The 27,785-nt window shown below is 38.1% G+C and overlaps 1 protein-coding gene across 5 annotated transcripts; it reads left to right on the top strand.

The window, feature by feature from the left end:
- Nucleotides 1–710: 710 nt before the first annotated feature.
- Nucleotides 711–27,569, top strand: LOC121322957 (WD repeat and FYVE domain-containing protein 1-like). Of its 5 annotated transcripts, none has more exons than XM_041263611.1 (15): nucleotides 711–879; nucleotides 1,777–1,844; nucleotides 2,023–2,096; nucleotides 2,476–2,530; nucleotides 3,391–3,541; nucleotides 4,655–4,767; nucleotides 6,362–6,488; nucleotides 6,967–7,072; nucleotides 8,343–8,444; nucleotides 8,816–8,946; nucleotides 9,645–9,753; nucleotides 22,925–23,103; nucleotides 23,866–23,974; nucleotides 24,163–24,300; nucleotides 27,032–27,558. In XM_041263611.1, exons 1-15 carry the CDS (start codon nucleotides 743–745, stop codon nucleotides 27,065–27,067), a joined length of 1,635 nt encoding a protein of 544 aa, XP_041119545.1. In that variant the 5' UTR covers nucleotides 711–742; the 3' UTR covers nucleotides 27,068–27,558. The 5 variants fall into 5 exon arrangements, with proteins under 5 accessions (XP_041119545.1, XP_041119544.1, XP_041119546.1 ...); XM_041263610.1 differs by having other exon boundaries at nucleotides 24,163–24,333; XM_041263612.1 differs by lacking the exons at nucleotides 22,925–23,103; nucleotides 23,866–23,974; nucleotides 24,163–24,300; nucleotides 27,032–27,558 and adding an exon at nucleotides 10,034–12,519 and having other exon boundaries at nucleotides 713–879.
- The last annotated feature ends 216 nt before the right edge of the window (nucleotides 27,570–27,785 follow it).

Here is a 27,785-nt window from a genome sequence, read left to right as displayed (position 1 = left end):
AGAATTACAGATTACTTGCCAATGTACACATACTCGTCTGCAATTTGACTATACATGGGCAAAGTGTGAACAAAATGTTGGATGGTTCTGCTACCATCGCCTGAGCAAAGTCAGCTACAGTTATGAAAACGGCACTGCTAATCTGGTAATATTTAAGAATCTTTGTAACTAAATTATTCCCCACTTGTAAGTCATCTACAGGCTACATACAGTATGAGCACATTACACATCAATAACTGAACTTCACCAAAACAGCGATTGGAATGTTTCACAGGCTTGTGCTACTTCTATTAACCACTAGAGGCCCCCATTACACGAGTGTGATCCATTTAGAGCGCGGAACAAACCATATAAAATATCTACGTCTGTCTTTAACACGTCTATTACACCTATTCACCTGTATAATGAAAGAATCTGGTGTCTTCTGGTTTAACGTGTTAATTTAAACAATGTAAATATATACAGTTACCACATGTCAAATCTAGTGGGGAGGGGATAGACTCTTTTAATTATTATTATTAATAATGATAGTAATATGTTAAGTAAATGATCTGTTAAGCAACAAGGGCCATGACATTGCACATTCAATTTGTGGGAAATTAAATAAATGTAGTTCAGAGTTGTGGAGCTTATTCTACGGTAAATACGGTATTGTCGGTTGTAGTTAAAGTATCGTCTGTCAGCTGATTCGTGTTGGCGACAAAAAAAAAAAAAAAAAAAAAAAAAAGGAAAACACAGAAACATGGCGGCTGAGATTCACTCCAGGCCCCAGAGCTCCAGACCAGTTCTTTTAAACAAGATCGAGGGACACCAGGACGCTGTGAATGCGGCGGTTTTGATCCCTAAAGAAGATGGGGTGATCACTGTAGGAGAAGATAGGTAAGCGGTGAGGCAGTTCAATGCGCTGATCAAAACGATTGTTTTAACAAATACGTTCGACATTACAGTTTCATAAAATTTAAGTATTACACAGAAGTTACCAGCTTTCGGTTATCTAATGGGGCCATGAAGTGAAATTAAACGTAATATAATAATTGTTTTAAACACACCACACTCTTCTTGGCTTGTAAACGTAGAGTTATATTTTTGTATATTATACATCATTAGACTTGTTTTAAATCACTTGTGTAGTCAGAAAAAATTCTATTATATTCTATTTAGTCTCCAAAAGAAGGATTTTTTAAAATGATTCTAGTTTAAACAATAACAAACAAAAAAATGAAGTAACAATTATTGTTGTAATACAGTGCAACTGTTGGGTCTTTTTTAATAATCTAAACTTTGTCATTGCTTAATTACTGGCACTGTAAAATGTATAAACCTGATTATTTGAAGACATCGTTTTACTATATTTTAATTACTTTTTTTTCTATGTGTGTGTGTACTAATAATGTCAGTTAAAAACAATCCCCTTCCATTGAAGGTACACAGTTCTATGTATGCCATACAAAGAGTTATTGCATCGCAGTGGACATGGGCTGTGTAAATACTACTACTACTACTACTACTACTACTAATAATAATAATAATAATAATAATAATACAATGCAAAACTGCAGCTGCGCTGTGGCGATGAGCGGGTTGCCCTGTGCACAGATAATGCCTGTATCTCAAGGGATTACAGAGTATAGCCATGTGTCATCCTCTGGTTATGTGGCATCATAAAAACTGTTGCCACTTTTATACTGTATATGTAAGTTCTTTTAATACCGTTTAATATGGTCGCTGTTTGCTGTTGAAACACAAGTAAAAATATATATGTGTTCCACCCTGCAGAACAATACGAGTATGGCTGAAGAGAGACAGCGGGCAGTACTGGCCTAGCATCTACCACACTGTATCCTGTAAGTTGCCACTGTTATATCTGCCATTGTACTTAAAGATCTTGCAACCCAAGCAGTGCCTTGGGCCAAACCACTTGACAGTTCATAGCAAGAGCAGAACATTCAAATATCTACAAAGCAGTCCATGATTATACAGTATATGACTGTATAAGGTTTTTTTTTTCTCTTTTATTTCCAGCACCTTGTTCATCCATGGCGTATCACCATGAGAGCAAACGTATTTTCATTGGACAGGACAACGGAGCCATAGCAGTAAGTCTTGTTAAAGCTGTCTTGAACATGTTCAAAATGATGCCCTGTTAAGAGTTAGACATATGTTTGTTTGTAAGTATACTTGTAGAGCGATTGTAAACGTGCATGTTGTATTAAATGTGTTTCTGGAGAGAATAACAGGTTATTTTACATTTCCTGAAAAGCATGCAGTGCTTGAATTTGATTAGAGTACAGTATTGAAGTATGTCTAAGAATACCTGTCCTTTCAGAATGGATGTGGCATTGTGCTAGCGGTATCAGCTTCCAAATCTCCCATCCCTCGGCTCACATTACATGCAAGTCATCTTAATGCTCAGGAGTGTGAATTAAGTGCTTATCTTCTAAATCTTTGTTTTTCTGTTTTAATTGTTTATTTCAGGAATTTGAAATCTCTGAAGACTTTAATAAGATCACATTCGTCAAAACCTACCCAGGTACGATTTACATTTAACTGACTGTACCAAGAGTTTAAGCAAACACCAGTGCTTTAGCCTTCAGTGTGAAAATAATGTCTCTCTATAATGAAAACCAAATGCAAAGAACATGTTTCCACATTGTGTTACATTCGTCTAGAATTTATTCAGGCTTTGACCATAAATTAAAAAAAAAAAAAAACAGCTGACTGGAAAAGTTTTCTGGAATGTGAAGGAACATCTTGTTTGGTCACAGGAAATGATGCAGAGTGTGTTGATAGCAGCCTGACAAGAGCAAAGCTGAATGGAATGCTGTTTGTCAAGGTCATCTGTGTGTGCGAATAATGCTGTTCTGTTTCAAAATGTCATAAGAAACACTGACAAGATAATCAGCTCCTTTGTTCAGTTCACCAAATGTGAATCAACATTAGCTTCAATCAGTTTGCTGTGTACTGGGTTAAGAAAATCTACCACACTGTAGTGTTAGTATTACAGGAACAAATGGTCTTACTTCTTGCTAGCACTAATCAGTTATCTTGGCACCGTATGTTAAAATATGTCGGAAACCACGTTGGAACCTCACAGGAATCGTAGGTCCCATCTGAGGTAGTGTTTAAATATATGTTAAAATAAATTAAAAATAATTTGTCCTATTCTCATGTCTACTCAATACAGAGGTTCCTTTTTGATTTATAGAACTATATTTCACAAAAATAATTCAGGACTGAAAGAGCTGAACAATACAAGGGGTACAGGAAGCCCAGGGGAACACTTTTTGTTCGGTGTTTTGTCTTCTGTGTCAACGATATTACTTTCATTAGTTGGAGAAGGCAAGTTGTTCAGACTGTGCACTCTTGTAATGTGTCTCTCTTATTTCCCAGCTCACCAGAGCCGTGTTTCTGCCATTGTGTATTGCCCAGAGTGTGAGTGGGTAATCAGCACCGGCCATGATAAGAGTGTGAGCTGGATGTGTTCCAGGAGTGGCAGCTTGCTGGGGAGACACTACTTCAGCTCCTGGGCCTCCTGCTTGCAGTATCCTTTATCTGATCAATCACTTAGCAGTGAATACATGACTGAAAGCATGGAGTCTGTGGGACTGTTGGATACAAGTTTCACAAGCCTGGTTAGCTGCTGTTTACTAACCCTGAAGATTGAACACAGAAGTGAATAGATACACACAAATAAATGTCTGATGTTCTTCTGATCGAGATGCTGACTGCAACAGATGTCTTTTTAAAAGATCTCCAGTTCTAATTCCTGCCTCTTTCGTCTTCTTGGGAAAGCATTATTCTTATCTTTACCTCTTTGTTTGGTATCTCAGCCTGAGCCTCACTGTATTTCTCTATGCAATAAGGTATCATGTTCTTGTTTGATTGTCAACCCGAAAGACCTTTCATTGGCCACAGATGTCGTCCATTCTCTTAAACTCTGCAAGTCTAAGAAGGTTAGTTCACAGATGCCCAGATATTCTACATTTAAACAGATTCCGATATCTCTTCTTCTTGCTCATGCAAAGATTCTGTTTCTCTTTCCTTGTTGCTAGTCAGTTCACGACTCTCATGAATCCGTCTGAATCCTATCGGTTTAGCCGCTGGATCGAATCTGGCAGGTGAACAGCAGAACAGGTAGATGCAGTGAGCAAAATAAAAACAATTTTCTGATGAGAACCCACTGCTAAGTATAGTCCAGTGCTTGTTGTTTAAGGGTAATACCCTTTGGTAATATGATGGTATTGTAAGAAGCTTTGTGCTTGGGTTTTTTGTGGGGGACAGAAATGCCATTGTATGGGCTTTGCCTAGCAACAGCCCTTTTGATAGCTGTCTGCCACCTGCTGGCTGAAGAGTGTGTTAGATTCTGTCTTCTCCCTTTTCTAGGGGGACTGTTGATATTGCAGTTTAATGTGTGGGATGTTCTCCGGGTCCCTTGACAGACACAATTGAGATCTCGGCACCTTTTCACACACTGAGTTTAATTACATTAAGTGGCATTTTGCAGCGTGCTATCCTAGGAGATATAAAATATCCTGAACCCTGGTTGAATGCCATGTGCTCCTGGTTCACAGCCAGTGATAGACGTGAAGGGGAATGCTGAGAGTTGTCTCTGGGATATTCCAGCCTTCTGTTCCTTGACCGCTGGCGCATTCAGATTCGATCATGACACAAAGCATGCCTTTGTAGGAGATTACTCTGGGCAGATCACGTTGCTGAAACTGGACCAGAACACCTACTCCATCATTACCACACTGAAGGGACACGAAGGTGAGGCCTTGAAACTGGAGCGCTTGGCTCTTTGGGTTCGTGCTTGCAGACAGGGCTAGAGTTTTCTGTCGCTCACGTTAGACTTCCTCAATGTTTAAAAACCTTTAAATCTGGTATTAAAAATAAGCCAGACGCTACGGTTCATTGAATTCGCTTAATATATCTGCACATTGGACACAGTGAAAGACCAAGCTGTTTCCATACCGCTGCACTGTTAATCCAGTGTGTGTGCTGACTGTGTATGTGCTCATTTACTTACTCAAACTTGCTACAGCAGTCTGTCTTCCTCTATAAACAAAGGAGAAGCTCTGAACTGTAAAACCTTTGAACCTCAACCCTTTCCCATTCATTTGCCAAATCTAGTCGATTATTATAAAGTTTTACTTCTCTGCCAAAAATCAGTGTAAATCTTATTAACAGTTTGAAATACTGCACTAAAACTTTCATCTGCACAGCTCTGTGAGAGAATATTTTCCTGGACTTCTAATCCAAATATGATTTAGGTACAATATATGTATTTTTCTTGTCTCATTATGGAGCTGGGAGTTTAAACGTTTATTGAATGATTGTAGAAAGGAAGTGGTCTCAACCTGATTTTAATGGAGGCAGACAGAGGAACTCATGAAAGGTTTTTGTTTCCTCTTCCCAGGTGTCTTCGGTGACACTGCCTGGTGTAATTGTTTTCATGCCAGCCTCTGAAACTCAAGGTTAAGTGCAAGGAGAACCAGGACTTCTGCGAAGGTTCAGGGCTCGCTGTGCAACATCATTCCCTCTAATTGCTCCACTAATGGCTCTTTTTAAAGTATATTTAGGAGAGTGGGGTGCAAGTTGAAAACCTCAGTTTAGTTCCCGTAAGGAAAAGCTGTCCTTCCTTCTTTCGCAGCGAGGTGTGGGAGCACCCTGCTGTTTCATTTCAGTGTGCCGTTACGCTTTTATTTTTCCTCTGACAAAGGTTGTTTTTAACTAAAAGGAATTCTCCTCTTCCAGTGCCTGTATGAAGTGTGAGCTGCATTAAAATGACCCTTACTTGGGGTCTGTTTGGTTGATCTAAACACCACTGCCCTTAAATACTCTGAAGCCTCCCAGAAGGACCACCTGTCTGTATTGCAGTTCCATGAGTAACAGTGTGACTCTGCAGTGATGCGTGCACTTTGCAATACTTTGTGTCACAGGTTTCCTACATGTACGGTATATGGTGGTGTGTGATACATATGGATTAAAAAAAAAAAAAAAAAAAAAAAAAAAAAAAAAAGTGATAAATTAAAAGGTCTGTTTTTTTTGGTTTTTTTAGGGGTTCGTTTGATCTCAAATCCTGGTCATTTCCCTGGGTCACCACCTCAGAATATCGTCTTTTCCATTTCAGTGTGTAATATGTCAAATACAAACCTGTGCTGTTGAATGGTGGCTTTTACAGGTGTACAACCTGTATAGTTGAACTTAAAATGAATATATATATATATATATATATATATATATATATATATATGTGGGTGTATTTATTGGTGATAAGGTTATAAGTAAGAATGAATTGGTACATTTTGTAATCCTTAGTTCTGTGAAATGTGTGAAATCTCCCCCTTGTTGTCATTGCCAGGCAGTGTAGGATCTCTGTACTGGGACCCTGCCCAGCGGCTGCTGTTCTCTGGAGCGTCTGATCACAGTGTTATCATGTGGGACATCGGGGGACGGAAAGGAAGAACACTGCTGCTTCAGGGCCACCAGTAAGAGCTCAATGGCACTCTCTTACAGTCTCCCTGTCACTGTTGCATGCTGTGTGTGTCATTATTTTGGTGTTGTGTGTGTATTAGGACACTTATGACATAATTTGTAGGAGATTTAATTTATAACAGTTTTACTCTGTTAGGTGTGAACTAGGCTCTAAACCCATGTGGTGAAGTCCAAACTTTAGAATCATGGGTGGTTTGATATTTACAGGCAAATGAGACCAAAACATGAAAAAAAACAAGAATAGGTTGCTGTCAATTTTCTTGATAACCTTAAGCATGTCTCCATGTGTGTGTTTGACTGGATACTTCATAATGTTTCTATTCCAAGTTACTGCTTGACCTTTAGCCCCCTAAACCGTGTTTACTCTGTTAGATTGGACTCCAAGCTGTCTGTCATTCTCTACATTAATACAATAACGGCGATTGATGTTCTGTTGGTGCTGACGTCTCTCTGTCTCTTCTTATTCTGCAGTGATAGAGTCCAGTCCCTGTGTTATCTGCAGCTCACTCGGCAGCTGGTCTCCTGTGCTGCCGATGGAGGGATCACAGTGTGGAACATGGACATCAGCAGAGAAGAGGTACCTCCAACACTGCTCTTTTATTTCATTCTCACATTGTCTCCTTTCTGGTTGCAGCCTGAGACCTGAGCCCTGAAAACGTTCTGACATTGCAGGCATTCCAAATAAGTAGCAAGTTTTACCAACGAAGAAACAGAAAAGGAAAATTGCTCTTTTTTTTCTTTGTCTGGCCTGTTATTCTCGTGTAACTGCTCTCTCATTATTGTGACGTCTTTTATTTTATTAGATTACAGTGCAACTGTATAGGCTGTTAAACATCAGCTCAGGGTGCATCCTTTTCAAAAGCACTCACGTCATTAAGGGTTATAAACGGATAGAACCAAACTACACTTTTTAAACTGGGGAAGCGAAGTTGCTAATTTTATGTGGTTGGAACAAGGACAATACACTTGTTGTATCAAAAATTGACTTGTTATTGTATCAAACCCCAGTGTTTTGCTGCACATAGGGCTTTGTATGGTGTCAGGTGGGATCCTAATGTCTGGAAATCTTAACCCTTAGCGGTCCATTTATTCAGCGCATGTCAGGCGCATCGGGTCCAATTTATTTTCACACACGCTGTTTATTTTACACGCACAGTTTAAAATATATATTTTTTCAGAGCAAAACAGGTTTAAAAGGCTTTGAATCGCAAAAGGACACTCAGTACTGTATCTCCAGCCAAGCCCCACCCATTCCTTGTTCGCTGCATTTTTCACATACCTCTTTATAGACGTGCATACTGATAAATCCTCTCCTGGTCACTCATTTTATCACCAAACTCCTCAATAATGTGATTATTCTTAAAGTCATTATTTTATGATAAAGTCATTATTTTATTACTATGACATCTCAAAAAGCTCTGCAAATGTCTGTGATATTCTTTGAGCGCTGGATGCAGAAGTAGCTATCTCCTTTTTTTATGTCCGTGTTATCTCTGTGGTGCATGGATAGATCAGATACGCCCCTTTTTTGTCTCTGCTTCATTCGGCTCCTATCGGTCTCACTTGGCCATTGAAAGATTTTCTCAGCTTTTTCTGGAGAGAAAAAAAGACTAGAGACCTGTGCTTTACGTCTTTTTGATGATGTTGGACAGGAAAGGGAAAAGTGGAATGCTGGACCTGGTCCAACATAAGACCACAAAGGGTTAACCAAAGGATGATGGGGGGGGGGCTTGTAAGAAACTGTTTTTAAAGCCTTTGTTAACCTTGAGCTCTGTTGCTCCCCTCCCTAGTCTGTGGGTTTGGGATGTGAGCTTCACTGTGTGTCCCCGATTCCTCCCCCTGTGCAGGCTCCCCAGTGGCTGGAGAGTGACTGCTGTCAGAAGTGTGAGCAGCCCTTTTTCTGGAACCTGAAGCAGATGTGGGACAGTAAAACCATCGGCCTTCGACAGGTAATGACTTGGCTGTGCTGAGGGAGACTCCCTTCTCTTACTCAGATACCCAATCAGAGACTTGGCTGTGCTGAGGGAGGTGCACTCCTCTTTCCGAGATGTCTGACTTCCCTCTTCTAAGAAATGCACTGAGGGAAATGCCTAAATCTGTTGTTATTTTGATAATGGTTCTTCTGGCCTGTAGTGTAACTAAATTCAAGTATAATATACTGAGAGAGATTATAATGATTGAGGTTTGTACATTAATTACCCGTTTATAGCCAGGTAAAATTTTCAGTAAGGCCACCTTTTACCCAAAGAACGTTATTAAGGCGACCTGCTTTGGGTGCTGTTTCTTAATCAAACAAATGTTTCCTGTCTTCCTGTTTCAGCATCACTGCAGGAAGTGTGGCAAAGCCATGTGTGGGAAGTGTAGCTCAAAGCGGTCGACCTACCCAGTCATGGGCTTTGAGTTCCAGGTGCGCGTCTGTGATGCCTGCTACGAGACCATCAAAGAGGAGGAGTGAGTAACCATCACGTGACTTGGCGCACGGTCTGAATGAGAAGTCAATTAAATAATAGATTTCTAAACACTAGAAGAACTTCTGTGTGTTCCCTTTTCTATGTCCAGCACACCAGCAATTACAGTAGAACACGTCATATCCAGTCCTGTAAAAGACTATCCCCTCTATTAACTGCAGTGTAACCTCCGGCAAGTGTCATTTACACATGCTGCTGCCAACTGAACGCTACATTTGGAAACCGATCACTGCGCATTGTATTATGGGTCTAAAACAGTAAATTTAGCTCCTGGCAAGACAGAATGGATTCAGTTGCAGATCAAATAAAGCTAGGTGCTAGAAAAGACAGTTGCGTTTGGGAATGTAGTTTCACTTTGTACATGCTAACTGTAACTTGAAATAAAACAAAGTGCTTGGTTTAACCATGTTCAATAAAAGAAAGCAAGTGATTAGTACACTTACTGCACCATTACTGATATTCCTGACATTGTTAATTTATAATGCAGCTACAAGGTAGTATAACAACTCTGAGATATGATATTTTCACATATCCGATGGACCCCTGAATCAGTTCAGTCGAATGTGAAAGGTTCTGTTGAAAATCAAAATGTGTTCCTTGATATGAAGTGGTGCTCATGAATGCCACCCAGCAGCCTGAGACAAGGTTTGCAGTTTTAATGATGTGTGTTCCCTTCCCTAGCCGTACCTCCCTGGCCACGTTTCATGAAGGCAAACACAACATCGCCCACATGAACATGGACTTTTCTAGGGGGCTCATGGTGACCTGTGGCAGCGACCGGGTTGTAAAGGTAATTCGCCTGACGGGCCATACCTTATTACAGTGCAGCGGAAAATTAGGGTGCCCACTGTTTAGATACTTATACTGAACACAAGCTGTATTAACAAGGAAAGTAGAAGAAGACAACCCTAATATTGTGTGTCTTTTATTCATGACCCACCGTTGTTTAAACGCATGTTTGTTAGAACTTGTTTATTTTTATTTCCCTGTGGTGCACTTCTCAGTTCTGTCACAACTTGCCATCTGTATTCCACTCTCGCTCTCTAATTCTCTGAATGACTTCATTTCAGATCTGGGATATGACACAGGTGGTTGGCTGTAGCTTAGCAACAGGCTTCTCTCCCCGCTGAGCATCATTATCCTACTGAGCCGTACCCCAGCCCTGCGGACATAACAATTGCCATGGAAACACTGTCACTTTTTAAACCCTTTCCTTTCCTTCTGGAACACTTGACATTTCAACACAACCACTGCTTTGAAGACATATTTAAAGTGGCACTGCTTTATGACTTCTAGGTCACTGGGCAGAAAGTTAGAAAAAAGGCAATTTCATTATACATTTAATTAGAAACTATAAAGCACTGCATAGTGGATATGGCATAGCCCGAGAAATCGGATGCTTCTCATTTTAAGCGGATTACTCTTAAAGTCTTGGCTTCTCAAATTTGTTAGGGCAGGACTATTGGGCAGGGTTTAATCAGATAACTTCTATTTTTATGACACTGCAAATTGCCCAGGACATAGTGAAGTGCAATGAAGTTGCAATATACAGCTATGGCCAAAAGTTTTCCATCTCAATCCTAACATTCTAGGTGCTGCAAAACTTTTGGCCAGAGCTGTATTCTGTGTTACAGTTAGAACTTCTGATTCATACTCCAAAAATAAATTAAAATGAAAGAGAAGCAGAGCTTTTTTTATTGTACTTAAGGAGATTACTTAAATACAGGCTTGGAGGTAGACAGTAATTAGATCTTGATTTGGATTATTAATGTAGATTCTGATATATCTTTGCAAGTACTTACATTTTTTTCCACAAAGACAACATCTGATTGGTAAATATTAAAAAAGCAAGTCATGAAGACCAATCACGAAGTTGGCATCTTCCAAATTCTCGCTGTTATATAACTGACGTTTTGATTTCTGGTTCCTTCCTTTGTATTTCTGGTGTCTGTGCTATATGCTGCATTCAAACAAGTCTTTTATCAGGATCCTTTGTAGTAAGGGTTGCCCCGATAGTGCACCGAACTGCATATATATGTGTGTGAGTAAATATGTATAAAGAGTAAACTGGTTGCCTCATGTGATTGTTCTGGATGCAGGAATGTGGTGATTTAAAAGAAAAAAAAATGATAGGCCAACTGAAGAAATGGCTTGCACAGTAAACGAGATTCTGACACATCGTGCTGTTCTGCTGTTACCGGCTTTGTATTATTGTAAAAACTTTCTTTACTGTGTTAAAAAAAAAAAAACAGCAAGAGTAGTTTGTAATAAACTGACACACCTCACCTGAGTTTACTCTTTTTCAATTAATATTGAATTTAAAGTTTGTCATTGGTAGTTTACATTAAGGGAAGAAGTTAACCAAGCCTCTTTGACAGAAGCACACGGTTTATAATTTCTATTTGATAGGTTATGGACTGAAGGCAATTTACTTCTGATCGGTCTGAAGCTGAGCCACGGTGTCAGCACCATCCTAAAAATCTACCGGGACTAGATTGTTTAAATTTAGAGAAATATTTAGCAGTTCTGTCCTGTCCAACCTGCCAGACACTTGAGTACTATATAATTATATTGTTATTACTGTAAATACTATGTACCTACATTTAAAATAAATAAATAAAGACCAGTCACAAGTTGGCTTATATAATGTATGGATGCACTGTTAGAAATGTGTCAAGTCTGTTAAACAGCAGGTGTTATTGTTGAAAATGGGATGTACTGTATATTACACACATGTCAAGTACCTCCAGAGTACAATAGTACTATGTGTGTTTTTCCCTTAGTACACAGTATTGTATCAAATGCAGTCCATAAACGTCCCCCGCAGGTAATTTAAGGTGGCTTGCTGATGGTTCGTTATAGTCTTCAGTTTTTTTTCCTGGGGTGTTGCAGATAAAATCTTCAGTGCCGTGAATCACTGCCCTGGAATGTATAAGTCTGGTCTTCAGATCCAATGTCAGGCTTAATATGGTGATGCTCAGATAAGGCAGGCTTGTATTTGACTTTCTGATTGGCCTAGTTAATAGCTCTCGCAACCCTACCCTTGTAGAAATGTTCCGAGTTTTTTTTCCAGTGATCTCTGTCTTAATTAATTTTAATTGAATCATATATATATAAAAATTAGAAAACCATTATATACAACAATACATAATCTCACTCGGCTAGATTCACTGCAGTGCAATCCCATCACAGCCAGGCATTTCAGGATCACTCACTCATACTTGATTCAGGGTGGTGGGGTGCCCTTTATTAATTGGCATTGTGTAGATGAGGAAGATGTAAGCATTCAAATATCCCAGCAATTTATTTTGTTGAATGAAGAAGACCAACATTAAGAATGCATTAAGAAGCGGTGTTCATGTCCTGCTATGTACCCCCTTTGTTGTACATAATGGCTTTCTAATGTAATCACAGTTCTGAGAACTGTTGACAATGTTCTTAACCTGTGTTTTTAACTATTAATTTCTATTGAAATGGTACTGTACTAAATACTGCTGCAACACTAATAGCCTAATGCATTCTACACTCGCATATTACAATAAATTATAACTTCTCAGTACTGTTTGTCTGGATTTCCTGGACTACTAAGTGTACTAGCGTTTCATTTTATTAGACCATTTTTTGTTTACAGATTAATTTAGACATGCAGATTTGTCAATTTTAATTAAGAGTTTTACCTTGAATGGTAAAAGCATAATGTTATTATGTGATTCTTGCTCACTTAATATTTCTAGACAGTTTACAACAGTTCATCCTTTGTATTTAAGCTCTGTTCCTCTGTCTCTCCATACAAGTTTAGAATTGATGAAAACAAACACAAATTAAATCACAGTGACCAACAGTTTGGATCTGTAAGCAAACCACCCAATTATAAATAGACACTGGCTTTATTATGGCACTACATTCTTAGCAGTTTTATTTATGTATTTACATACTATAAAAAATACAGGCTGCCTGTTGAGGCATTTCATTTTTCCACTCAACAATTATTTCCAGTTCTGGCATAAACATTAGTGCATAATGTGTACAGTTATTTCAGGAAATGGCAGTATTAATATGTATTAAATATTGTCAAATTATTAACATAGATAAACAGCATATATAAATATTTATGCAACTCTGTAAGTAAACCCAAGAAATGCTGTTAAGTATCCATGGCAACAATGTATCATTTCCATGAGCAGACGGACTTTTGTCTTTGGTTTTTGGCTTGCACGTTTTACACTTGCATTATCCTAGCTGAGTTTGATATTAATCAACTATGTTAACTAAGCATAGTCACAGACCAATGTGACATTATGTTCCACAATTTGAAAACCATACTCCTAGTGGCTACCATACTTCTGGTTTAAAAATAAAACCCTCTTGCAACCTGGTTAACTTGAAAAATGACTTCATCTCTTGTGTTCACATGGAACACGTCCAACCATTACATATTTCCATTCTCATTATGACACAATAATGGGCACAGATATATATATATATATATATATATATATATATATATATATATATATATATATATATATTTAACCACAGTTGCACAGACGACCAACCCCACTTCAACAACTGCATCAATTACAGTATACAGCTCCTGCCTGGTCACTTAGAAACAACTTCTGTTGTGCAGATGTAAGACAAGTCAAAATACAAGAGTAGTATATTCATATATTAATAATGTATAAATCAACTTTACAGTATTAAAGACATGTTTTTTTTTTTTTTTTTTTTAAATGTTATTGCGGTTGAAAGGAATTTGATCTTCATAAACTTCTGCCCCTCTTCAGGGGTGGCTCTTGTCCACGCCAAAGGCAGGTGAGTAGAAACCGTTTTCCGATCTGTTGAAGAGTGGTAAAGGCTGGCGTTACTAACTGCCCAAGGTACACTGCGGGGGTGGGCTGTGTGCTTTTCATCACTTGGTATCAATAGCTAGATTCAAAATGCTTCTCATTGCTTCTTACTTACAAAGGAGTGATCTTCACACGAGCTGGTCTGAAGAGAGACGATTGAACTGTATGACTGTTTAAACATTGTGCCATACCTTGAAAGAAGAGGCCGCTTGACCGTGTCCTTGCTGCTTCCCACATGATGAGGTAGACAGTGGTGTCCGTCGCCTGCTCTGGAGTGCGCGGCTTGTTCTTCATTGCTGATTTAAATTTAGCAATAAGATTTATCAAACGGTAGCTTCACAATAGTGCACACCTCGTGGTGTCTATCAGCAATAAAATAAAACGAATTTCCGAAGAGAAACCTGAAAACTAATGTTTAGCGATGAGGCTAAAAATCAGATAACAGAAAACCAGAGCCATTTTAAAATCCTATTTTAAATTTAAAACAAGTATACTGTACAATGTGATATTAAATATTGCAACCAGGGTAGCAATGGGAAAGATTTATTGAACACAAATTAATTTTCACCGTTGTTAATTTGCTATGTTAAATTAAACTTCTTAACTACTTGTTAGTGATTTTGTTTCATTACCAATACCCCTCACTCTGAATTTAATAATACATTGATTTATAATGCACCATGGAGTAAAGAGCTAGAACAATGCAGGGTCATATCCCTACTTCAAGCAGCACATGCAGTATTCATTACCTTATTCTGTGCATACACCAGGGTGGGGAATTGGTGGAGAAGAGACCAGTAAATCATCACAGATCGCCATAAGAAATCCAGATGATCAGCTGTGTATGTTCTATGGCAGTGTATATGCACAATATACACAAAGGACTACCAAATAGATAAACTGTTTACACAGGGTTTGTACTGACTAGCACTCTTAATTACTGTAGCATATCTCCAGCCGGACAGGTTAGAATTAATGATATCTTAAGTACATGGACTAAACACCGCATGACAGCTCTAAAGCCAAACATTTCATCATTTTATATATCTATAATATGTGTGTGTGTGTAATAATTTCAAGCTGTTGAACAACACAATTTGCTTTGATTACAGATTTGGTTCATACATATGCCAAATAATAAAGAACAATATTTAAAAAAAAACAAAAAAAAAAAAAACAAAACTGTAAATGTTAAAGGGTGATGGAAAGAAACATGAATATAATTAGTAATTTAATACAGACAACTGGGTGTAATGTGCTCTTCAGCAATGCAGTGCCACCTGGTGTTGAAGGGAGCAATTGCAACAGTATCTCTAAAGAGTGATGGGTATTCTGCAGTGGTTTTAAAGTCTGTAAGGATTGTAAAGCTTTGAGCTTGAAACACCTACAGTGTCTGGCTGAGAACGTTATCTCTCCTTGGAGAATCACACTGTCATACACAAGGATTTTTGACTAGGGATCACAACAGTCTAACATTTGAAAACAAGTAAGAAAACTGATTCATTTACAGTATAGTAATGCAGTGTTTGGTGTCTAGCATTGTGTGGTCCTAGTTGCAGAACAGCGATACTGATTAAAACTGGTATCCTTTCTAGGGCTAGTTTGCATTTTCACTGCAATAATTTGTAACATTTTTCACAGCGACATTTAAATAAGTCAAGTTTGCTTGTGCTTGTTAAATTTCAATATAAATTCTGCTACGGTCAGATTTGAGCTTTTGCATTAAATGTCGATATGGAGTGCCATCTGCTGGCAATCTCTGCTCCCAGGCAACACAGAGTTCCAGGGTATCCATGGAGACTGCTTATAGCATCCTGATCACGTGATATGTTAACTCCAATATAGCGTTTTTAATACAAGGTACTTCTGCTGTGTACTCACCGCCCTGGGACTGTCACTTGTTTTCAGTAATGGGATCAGGCTTTTGGTGAGAATAAACGTGGCTAACAGAATAAGGAAAGTGTTTCAACCCTTCTGAGCACGTATTTAGCTTGCCTTCATTCTGTTAGTAAGGCTTTTTCATAAAATAGACAAACTCTAGACCAAAAACAACATACAAAGATGTAACTATTATATAACGTATGAATTGTAGTTGAAAGTGCAACAATATTCTGAACACACTGATTCATGTGGAATATATTTCTAATTGCAGGCTGGTGGTTATTCTGTAAAGCACTCGACTACTTTGCGCCGCTGCTTTGGAAACACACTTTCAATCCTGAACTAAAGGAACCATCAGTCAAGCGGCCCTGCATGTCCTTTGCTGGTTTTGATTAATGTGAGACAATATATTATTCAAAGGACAAAAAAAACACCCCCAAAAAACAGCCACTGAAAGCTGTTGTCCAAAGTTAATCTCTGGCAATTTAAGTCCTTCATACAGTATAATAACACCTAGAGATAGTGAGATGTGGTACACTATGAAATTCAGCACCAAAACTTCCAGTGATTTATGATCATTTTTAATCCTTCAGTGAACTCCCAGACCTTCTTCTGACATGTCGAGAATGTGAAAATATTCTGAAATGAAAGATTTTCATAATAAGTTATCGGTCTACTCCTGTAAGGAGGGCATGGTCAGCTGCTCATGTTTGTGATCTGCAGCAATAGCCAATTCAGCTATGGATTTCTACCCAGAGCAGCCCTTCATTATGTTAACACATTCAATGTACTGCATGTAAAAGACCAGGTCAAAATCTGCTTGTCCAACCACAGCTGTATGCATAAAGGCTTCAAAAAAGTGAACATATGACAGAAGAGAGCAGACCCAAACAAAATCACGAGAGAATTTCTTGTCAAATGAATTTCTAAGCTGCATGTTGCTACAGGGCTGTGACCAGGGGAACCGATCCAAAGTAATTACATCCAGTCCTGAGAAAACAGACTTAATTGTAAAATGCAAAACACTCACATTGTTTCCACTCTCTTTGGCAATTTCTGCTCTCGCTTCCTCTGCACAGTCCTCGTTTCTGTAAACCAGATGGGCAGCGCCCCCCTGTGCAGGTTTTAAAAATATATAGCGTTACAGCAGAGTAGAACAAGGCTGTCCAATCAGTCTTCCAGGTTTAGCAGGTAAAATTACATAATTAGCTACTTCAGGGTGGTTTGATTGGTTCATTTTAACTGTTCAGAACAGGGTTGGAAAAAACTCATGTGTGGAAGGGCCAACTTTGGCTACACCTGTAGTATATTCAATAAAACGATTCTCACCAACTGGACCTTAAAAATAAATGAATAAATAAATCAGAAATTGACATTCAACTAAGAGATCTGCGGTTGCTTCTCCAGTGGTGTCCTTCCTATTTTCCTGTACGGCCCGTTCTTAAAGGGAAATCACAATCTCTCTGTACATGACACATCATCTGCAGGTCAATACCATCTTGTCTCTCCAATGGCCAAGTCCATTGCCGTAACTATCCATGTCGCTTGCAGAAGGTTGCTACTCACCAATATAAGTGCAAAGTAATTATAAAGACCAAGTCAGGACAGGAGCTCTTTTAGCTCTGACCAAGGTCCTCTTTCAAGTATGAAATGAATGCATTAAAAAATGATGGGTACATTGATGAGCCTATCAGCTTCCATTCCTTTGCCCCTATCTTTGGAGCCACAAACATTATTAATAAACCTTTATCATCGCATAATTGCATCCCAACTCATGGTCAGACTTTGAGGGTTTAGCTTTTTTGTAATAGGCAGATTCAATCTAGCATAGACTCCCCTTTTAAATAAATTCTCAAGGGCTGTTAACACCAGTTGTAGTGTTCAGCACTTTCATAAAATTAATACACACACAACAACAACAACAACAACAACAACAACAACTGATCAAGTAAAAACTGAATGATCATACAATAGATTTTGTTTTCACTTGCTATGTCTGTTCAAAATGAAGCAGAACCACAAGCTGTGTGTATATACAGTACTATAGTGCTGTTGTACTGTACGGTACTCTATACGCGTGTGTCTCAAGTGCAGTTGCTTTTCCAAGCCCACTGTTGGCTCTTGGAATTATATAGGACTTCTCTGAAACTGTGACATCGATGTCCTTCTCCACGAACAGCCTGGCTGCAGCTTCATAGCCACCCCTGGAATAAACATGCACGTCAGACTGACAAATCGACACTGCTCACTATATAATAATATACATATATCTGCATTGCAGCCTACTTCTGAAAGTTCCTTTCACGGAGTAGCGGTACTTCACGAATAGAATATTGAGACTAATGCAAAACTTTACGCAGCCAATGCTTGAAAACCTTGAGCAGACAACAGCAAACTGTTTCTATAAGCTTATTGATTGCTTATTGATGTTTATCTTTTTTAATTAATTAATTAATTGATTAATTAATTAATTAATTAATAATAATAATAATAATAATAATAATAATAATAATAATAATAATAATAATAATAATAAATGCCACACCTACTGTATTTGCTGCATCTACAGTATAAAAAAGATGTGTACGTTTTCAAACATTCAGCTCGTAAATGCATTCTTTGCTCATTAAAAAGCAATGCCTTTTAAAATATTTATATTTTTCCTACCTCGTGTATTCTTGAATTCCTTTAAAAAAACAGGTAGTGTTTTGATAAAGTGACATCGCTGTTTTGTGTACAATAATTATTTACACGCGCACCTCCTCCTGTGTTATATAACACGTCAGCTGTCACGTATGTGAGCTTTGCAGTGGCGTATGTAAAGTATAGCAAAGAAACTTGCAAATAAACGAGTGGTTTCTTATAAAAAATAAGAGGACCCTTCACGAAGTTTTAACTCAAAAGTGTTTTAATTTTCTATGTCTGTTTTAATGAATAAAATAACGTTTTACATTTATAACACTGCGAATAACGACAGTGAATTCCCGGTTTATTGAAATGCTAAAAGTAGTGCTATTAAAATGATGCTAATATTGTCTTAGTATAAGAAAATTGTGTTTTTAAACGTATTTTCAGCTTCCATGCACTTAAAATATGCAGATATAGCTTGAAACTCAAACCGCAGTGTATCGACGATAGTGTAAATAACAACAAGCTCCAGACAAAGAGTTTCAAACTTTAAACGTGTTCCTGTTTACAGGTAGAACTCAGATTTACTGTGATGAATACGATAATGTTCGTTATGGTAATTGTTTATTTATTAGTTTAAAAATGGTTAGTAAAATGTGACCCAGGGTGAATTTTGGAGCGTTGATAAATGGGAGAGTCTGTGCGATGTATTTAAACACGCACAATAATTTAGAATCGATCATATACCGTGATTAATTTGGTATGATAATTGTGTAAAAAGTTATTGGTAATGTATTTATTTTTTATTGATGCCTATATTTATTTGCACAAGCCACAAGGGTAATTGTGCTGTTTTAGGTTTACGAGTTTGATTTAAAATGAAAAACTCTAAATAGACACAACCCTGTGTGGTAACATTAGTAAATATCAGGAGCTATGGTGAATTGCAAACTTAAACCATTTTCCTGTGTTTTGGATTCAACAATGTAGTTCATCCTCCTCTATCTTTGTCCATCTGTTTGCCATTTTTCTCCAGCATTATTATGATCTCAGGCTGTACAAATTTGCCAGTCGGGGTATTTAAACTACAAGCCACGTATGTTCACTTCTCATTGGTCAGTTTTCCTAGTTAAGGAACCTGCGCCTATAACGCCTATGTTCTTGAAGTTTTAAAAATATAAATCAAGTGATGTGGTTACATTAATCAGGCTTTAAAAATCATTTTGCGATCTTGTTCTTATTTTGCTCCTTTTGAAAAACCGCACTGCCCGTGTCTTCTAAAAAGATGACTTGTACTTTGAATTAAGAAATATGTATGTGTGCACTGTGAAGTAACCTTTAAAAAAAATGAAATAAAATGCCAAATCTTCAAACTATCTCATCAAAGAGCCCAGCTGATATTTTAAATGAATGTGTAGCAGGACCTGGGAGCAAATTAGCTTGAGTCGACTCAAAGGTCAATTGATGTGTGGCTGAGGATATGCATGGAGCTAATGTGGGGGTGTGGGGAGGGATGACAAACAACAAAACAAAGCTACTGTATGTTGTTAAATTCAGATATTTAAAATAATAAGCAATAAAAGGCCTCGGTTCATTCAAAATTATGTCCAAAGTCCATGTTAGTATAATAAACCAATTAAAATGAACCCGTTATGTTATTACTGTAATAGTATTCTTCTCAATTTATAGGAAGGTTGTTCATATATTAACTTCTCTACTACCCATCCTTCAAACAAGTGAACAACAGACACCTACACGTTCCAGAGCTGACGTGTTGCTGCTCGCTCTTCTCAAGGGAATTACACGCGTGGGAGGAGTTTAGCAAGTTTCACTTTGAAGAATTCTGGGAAAGGCAACTATGCTCTTGTTAAAGGTGTCTGACCCGTGCGCTGTAAATAGAAAATAATACTTGTATTTAACGAAAGCGGACATCATTCTTACTGCACTAGATTCAGCAATATGGTAAGTAGCCTGTTTGCAAGTCAATCAAAGTGTATGCGTAATGGAAAGCTGCCAGGAAGTGTGCTAAGCCGACCCTTTGTGGTGTGTCATTTACCAGTTTCCCCACTGCAGGCTGGTTTATCATTGTAACACTTCCAGTAACACCTCAATGTTTTATTGTTAGTTGGGTTTATATTGCTATATATAAATCAAATTTTATTCTGTTTAAATTTCTTTTTTTAAGTGATTTGAGTTAGTAAGCATGAATTGCGTCTGACACCTGGTGGAACAGGTTCGGTCACCTGAGCTGTGCATTTTAAGGGCGTTTAATCATTACACACATGCGGCTTTAAACTGCCTATACATTGCAGCTGTCAAGCAGGTTTCCTTACTTGAAGTTGTATAAACACATTTAAAGGGGAACTGTAATCAAAATAATAAGGCTCTGTATACATAACAAATGCGTCTCGCTGTGCCAACTTTATTAAAAAATTCAAGCGTTTGGTCAGTATTTAATTTTTTTTTTTCTGTCAGCTTTCTCGGTCAGCTGGAACTGCAGGCTACTCTTTGGCTAAATCGGTCAGACTGCGCAGAATGATCTCCGTGAATGCACTCACTGTGTGACTATAGAGCGAGACAATGACAGGATGTCACACAAAGCGCGACGGAAGAGAGCTCCAGTGCATTCCATGTTAATTTGTTTTAATTGTTTTTACTGATCAAAGAGAGGCTGAAAATGCCTCCAAAGCATTAGTTAATATGTTTTCTATTGAAATGGTTATATTTATTTGCATTACAGTCCCCCCGTTAAATGCATATAGCCCTACATTATACGGGTTGTTTAATTAATTAGTGTCAGTGTCTTTTTAGAATTGACATTATCCTGTTAAGGGGTTCTGTAACCTTTCATTGATTTTCTTGTAGGCTAGTAAAACAGAAATAATGACTAGGCAATATTTCATGTTATTGCATTGGGTGTCTGTTATCCTACATAAGATGTTTTGCAGTGTGGCTCTGTAGCTATAATCAAAACTTGGTAATTAAGCTGCCTGAGCACTTTAAGGTTGCAGTAGTGTCTAAGTGCATTTGCTGGCTGTATAGAAAATGCATTAAAAACATTAGAGTGAACTGGTGCAATTATAACATCTGAAGTAGAATAGTCCCTTATATAGAGGGCCAGAAAGGGCAATGCATGAACTCTGGCTAGAATAGGAGATAGTAGTGCATGAACTGTTGCTAAAATAGGAAATAATAGTGCAGAATCACACTGCAATCCCAGCTTGAATGGCGCATTATAGATGGGCACTGAAAACAGTGTTGTTTGTTTGGCTCGTATTGTGACAAATGAATGGAATAAATTATATTGTAGCCATGACAATACCTCTCTTCAAAGCTGCCTACTTGGCAAGATTGCCTTTGAAGAAAAATGTTTGTTTCAGTTTGCAAAAGCAACATTAACTGCACCTGGGGAATATCTATTTTGAGAGTCTGCTCCTGGCCAAAATTTACATCAGTTATTTATTAAATTTATTTAAGAGAAAAAAACAAACATGGCATGACTTGGGTGCTGTTTGGAGGCTTTCTTTAGCATTTCCATGTTGGCTAGATCATCAGGTCATTTACACAATTTTCTGCTCTCTATTTCTTATACACACACACACACACATAGTAAATGTACAGTACATTCCCGTGCTAGTTGAGTATTTCACCTGCTTAGTAGCAGCCCGACCAGATTTCCAGCAATCCCAGCTAATTCTGTGCCCTTGAGCGCTGATAATGTTAAACTGGAGCCAAGGCAGCTGCTGTGTTGTTTTTTTAATTTTTTTCCCAAGGGGTCAGGAAGCTATTCTGTTGTCTTTAGGAGATGAAAGCACAGATGGAGCCTACAGTGCGTTTAAAGGCCAAATCAAAGACTGGGGTCTATTTTAAAAATGTACTGTTAATAATGGCTGATTTTAGTACTGCCATGCTCAAGCTACTGTAATAACCCCTCTCCCCCTCTGACCTCTTTCAACTGTATTTACTGTAGCACAGGAGGCATTGTGGGATATTCTTTATACCTAGTGACAACGTAAGGTTACTAGATATAAAGAATATCCTATGTTCCCTCCAGTGCTAACTTACAGCTGTAAAAAAGGGCCCACACACCACTGTTATCTATTTAAATAAACAAAGTGGTAGCAGGGTGTGCTTGTCACTGAATGGGCTAGTGCAAACATCAGACTTCAGCGGCTGTACTGTGTAGGGCTAGTATAACTGCTAATGACGCCACAGCCTCCACAGCATATTGACACAGGGTCAGAAGAACTATTTTCATTTATCTGAAAACCATATGAATCAAGAACAGTCTGTAGAGGTATGTGGGTATGCAATAGAATGTACAATATGAACCTAGACAGGGTGCGTTGGCAAACAAGACAAACAAGCACCCCCTTACGTGATGCACAGCTGTCAATATAGCATGTCTTTCTGGTCATTCAATGGTGCGAAAAAGTTATGAAATAACAAACTAGCTGAAATGGCTTCAAGCATGGTAATATGAAGTAATTAAACAACACAATGTAGGATCTGTGTTTTTGATCATTTGTACAGCTTTAGGGGAAGTAGATGGAAAGCGGGCTCCACAGTAGGACCTCTCCTCTCACCTTGCTTGTGTTTCAGATGCACTTCATGCTGCTGTTCAGCCGGCAGGGCAAGCTGAGGCTGCAGAAATGGTTCATTGCCGTTGGAGAAAGGGAGAAGAAGAAGATAATAAGGGAGATGACTCAGAGCGTGCTGGCAAGACAGCCAAAGACATGCAACTTCATGGACTGGAAAGACTTGAAAATTGTTTACAAGAGGTAGGATTCCTGTGCTGTTCTTTACTGAGAATGGGGAGGAAAAAGCAGGAGAGACCGAAACACTTTGCTGCTCTGCGCCTTAGTGGTGCTGGTTTGAGTCTGGCATTGCTGGCACAATAGTGTGTAAAAACATATTAAAAACTCCTTATCGGTTATTTGTAAAAAACATTGTTACTTATTAATCTTATCAAGGAAGAACATATTTGGTCAGTGAACCTTGCTGTGTAGGAATTGACAGCAGAGGCTGACCTTCAGATCATTTCATTCCATTGCTGTGATTGCATGTGCAAGTTTGTATAGGAAATCTTTGCACAGAGCAATCCGTTATGGGTTTGACATTTCGACTGCCTGTACGCCTGTGAATCTGAGTGGCAATGGGGCTGTTTACTTGATCCAGTGTTGTACCGTGATGTGAACATGCTGGTGTTTAGATTAGAGGTTCACTCTTCATTGCAGGCAGAGTAACTGGGAGGAAGCTGGGCACAAACCGGCAACCACAAGCAACCACAATCAAGTTTCTTAACCATAATGCAAAAGAGCTGGCTTTGGCTGCATTTGTGGTTTTAGAGCTTTTAACCTCCTCTTCTCTCACCAATGGGACAGAATCTGCATGGTCAGTGTGTCACTCAATACTTCCCGCTACACCACCACGATAAAGCACTTTTGGGCTGTGTTCTTGACTTGACTGAATTGAAAGCTATGGAGAGAAGGGAATAAAAACAACCAGTGTGTTGTTTTTTTGTTTCTTTGTTTTTTATTCAGATACGCTAGCTTGTATATTTGCTGTGGAATGGAGGATCAGGACAATGAGCTTTTGACAATTGAAATCATGCATCGTTACGTTGAACTCCTGGATGCGTATTTTGGGAATGTAAGTTTTTCAGACTCATTTTCTTAAAAGTTCAGTCATGCTGCAATACTTGTTTTGTTGAAGTGCATACTGAATATTTAAATTAGCTTTGTTGTATGCTGCTATTTTGCCAAAAATTAAAAGCACGTGCTTGTTGCAAGTTTGTACAAACTTGATCCTATTTTGCGTATCGTTATTTGTATCTTTAGGTATGCGAATTGGACATCATTTTTAATTTCGAAAAGGCCTATTTTATTCTTGATGAGTTTCTCATGGGAGGAGAAGTTCAAGAGACATCAAAGCTGTCGGTTTCAAAATGCATAGAGGAGTCTGATCTGATGCAAGAGGTGAGTCCAGGGATGAAAGATACATTGCTAAAGGTAATAAGCTTTTGGCAGTAGCCCAATTCTCGGGTGACTTGGGAATTTGCATGCCAGACTACAATGCAGATGTTCATGTTTTACCAAAGGGAAAATGGCACAGGTGCAGAAAGATGGATCATCCTCTTTACCTGATGCAGAAAGAGGGGCCAATGTAAAACTGCCACTACATTCCTTCAAGCACATGAATCATTCTCTTGTTCTCGAGGCCACTGTACCACAGCTCTTAAACTTGTCCTGTGTGTGGTTTTCGGAATGGCCACTGATACAGGAAGTGTTTTGATGGTGAGTGAGATTTCCATTGACACTGTAAAGGTAATTGCTATAAATGTGATTCTTCTATGGTGATAACCCTAACTCTAGTGTGTGTGTGTGTGTGTGTGTGTGTGTGTGTGAATTAAGAACTGATTTAATTTTTAATCTCAGTATTGAATTTCTCTCAAGTGGCCCATCACTGAAAAGCCTGATCCATCTTTCTACACCTATGCCAGGAAAACTATTAAAAAAAGACTTTCCAGCTTTTCAGATGTATATCATTAAAAAAGAAAAAGAACAATATCCAAATGATATGCCTTATGCTACTGTTTTTGTACAATAATATTGAATGTTTGGAGCCAGGGCAATAAAGCACTTTTGGTTTGGGTTCTTGACTTGTTTTAAAGTGACAAGCTGTCTCAATTGAGATCTCAGTAACAAAGATAAGTCCTTATGGAGCACTGCCAAGCACTCACTTGTTGCTTTATTTGGTATGCTTAAATGCTTTTAGTTTATACAATTCAAGGTCGGCTACACCTGTTAGGCACCAGATCAGGGTAAAACAATCCAGGGAAGTGTTTTAAGGTTTTTTTTGTTTTGTTTTGTTTTTTTGGCACTTGTTCCTGACCTGGATTATTCTGCACCCTGCCTCACGGAATAATAAAGATTATTTTGTCGGTATATAAAATGTGCTCACGGAACTGGTGATATATATATATATATATATAATATATATATATATAGCATATATATAGTGATATATATATATAAAATATGTAATCTATCACTGCACACCCTCCTGTGACTCGCATTTATTTATACCTCTGGATGCCTGGCTCATGTTTTACTGCATCTCACACTATTTGGTTTTTGACAGTTTTCTGCTTTTCTCCTGCTGGGCTTTCCTGAGAACCTTGTGTATAACAACTGTTACAATAGCACAGTATTTTCCTTGAGTAACAGTAACCTAAAAGTTCACAGCAGTTTTAGTATGACTACCGCTATAGCGATGTTAGATAAAGTAGTTATCTTACCTGTCATTAGCATGTTGATATTCTCTCACAGCAAATTAGTCCAGTACTAAACTACCCACATTCTAAATGGTACGTCAGTGAGAATATTATTTCAGTTGGAACTTTGGGGGAGTGAGTTGCAGTTTTGCAATCTGATAGTAACTTTAAGCTAGTATCAGCTAGTTATTGTCTTCATTGCTTTAAAGGAACAATAGCAGGTTTCCAGACTTTATCAAATTTGGTGGAGGCCAAGAGTCTGGCCTCTCTTTGATTTATGTTTTTTCCATGGGACCTGATTCTGATCCATTTACATCAAACCATCACCATTTCTAAAGCTCGCCAGAGAGATTGGCTGGTACTATAGTCCAGCTGTGGACGATCAAAATAAATTATTATGATGAGGTTTCCAGGAAGGCTGTAGTCATGAAGCACTAGAGAGAAAGAGTGTGTGTCGCTCAGGGTTAAGTGTGATCCCGGGGGAGATATGATCACTTCCTAAAATAGGACTTGAAAATTGCAATCCAGTACAGAGCTGTGTAAACATTATTCAAGAACACAGCCCTGTCCTCCCAGAGATCTGTATCCTGAATTCCAGTCTGAAGTACTTGTTCAAACACTGATTAACCTAATGGATCAGAGTGCTGCCAATAAAGTAGAGCTACTGCGTGCCACCATACGTCTTGTAAAGAACCAGTGTGGTGAAAAACAAAAACAGAATAAAAAGAAGTAAGGAGTAGAGATTGATTCAGTCGTCCCTTGCACTGCAAAATCCACGTCAATGCTACCTTTTCATGGTGGAGTAAAGGGCATCAATCTGTTAAAATAAAAGTGAGAGGAAGGAATCTATGTGCATTTCCTTTAATAGGGAACGGGCCCAACTTTGCATGTTCTGTTATGTGGACAGTAACCTGTATCCAGGCTAAAAACTGTCCGTTTTCTGCTTTGATGAACATCTGGCTGATGTCATTAACAGGGGTGGAAGCTAGACTCCTATTAGCTGGTAGGTTTTAAAACAGGCTCGCAAACTGATGTTTTGATTTCCTCTATGGGTTTCAAAATTGGGCCTCAAAATGAATTTGCTACGCAATGCAAATCTGCTTGTCATGAGGCCCAATAATCCAACCCAGACAAATCCACAGTGTGCAGAAACACCGCTTCACTAGGGGCCCACAATGACTTACCCTGATGAGATGAAATGCCCACAGAATGTTTTAAGAGTTAGCTGCTCAGATGGCTTACATTACACAGTAGGCTTAAGATATCTTAATAGTTTTCCTATGGTGATATGTTGTGGATCATCACTTTTACTTAATTACTGCAATGCATATCGCAAGAATGGTATTGCAGTCTTATATTCATTATTGTCCACTAGGTGGCAAACAAAAACAGAGATATTGCTTCAGCATTTTTTTTTTCTTTCTTTCTTTTAGACAATGGAAGAATACATGAGTAAACCAGCTTTTTAAATCCGAATACACAATTACAAGTGTCTGCTATAAGAAACGAAGACAAGGCAACTGATGGACTGAGAATACAATGATGAATTGAACTGTACTGGAAACATGTTCTGAGTTATCTGTGCCACAGCCATAAATTAGGTGTGATTTGTTCTCATTCTTGCATTTATGTATGAAAACTACGATTACACGTTAATGATGTGTTTATGGATTATATTTGTACTCAAGGTAGTCAGGGTCACCTTCATCTGTAAACATACTTTCTTTGGTGTTTTTTGTTTTCTTTGTTTTTATAAAAAAATGAATTGATTTATATTTCATAGCCTGTAAAATACCAACATATGATTTTAGGCCACTGCTTGGAAAACTAAATTAAATTACAAAGTATATCTGTATTACATTGGTAGAGAATGTAATTAAATAATATTTTAAAGAGACCTTTCATGAGGCAGTTAGTCATATGAGTCAATTCCCAGGACTGACAATTTGTTCTTGGAATTCTATACTATACTATACTCTATGATATGATTATACTCTCTATATATATATATATATATATATATATATATATATATATATATATATATATATATATGTATCCCGTTCTGACTATATTCATAAAATAAGTACCTGTTTCACTGAACAAAGTATTTTACAGAAACTAAAGTGAATTTTCAGTTGGGTTTGAAACAATTGTAAAATAGGATTTTAATAAACGTTTGTTAAC

Source organism: Polyodon spathula, chromosome 11, assembly GCF_017654505.1.
Source record: "Polyodon spathula isolate WHYD16114869_AA chromosome 11, ASM1765450v1, whole genome shotgun sequence".
Classification (NCBI taxonomy): Eukaryota; Metazoa; Chordata; class Actinopteri; order Acipenseriformes; family Polyodontidae; genus Polyodon; species Polyodon spathula.
The sequence above is the reverse complement of the archived record's forward strand: the minus strand, read 5'-3'. Positions and strand labels throughout refer to the sequence as shown.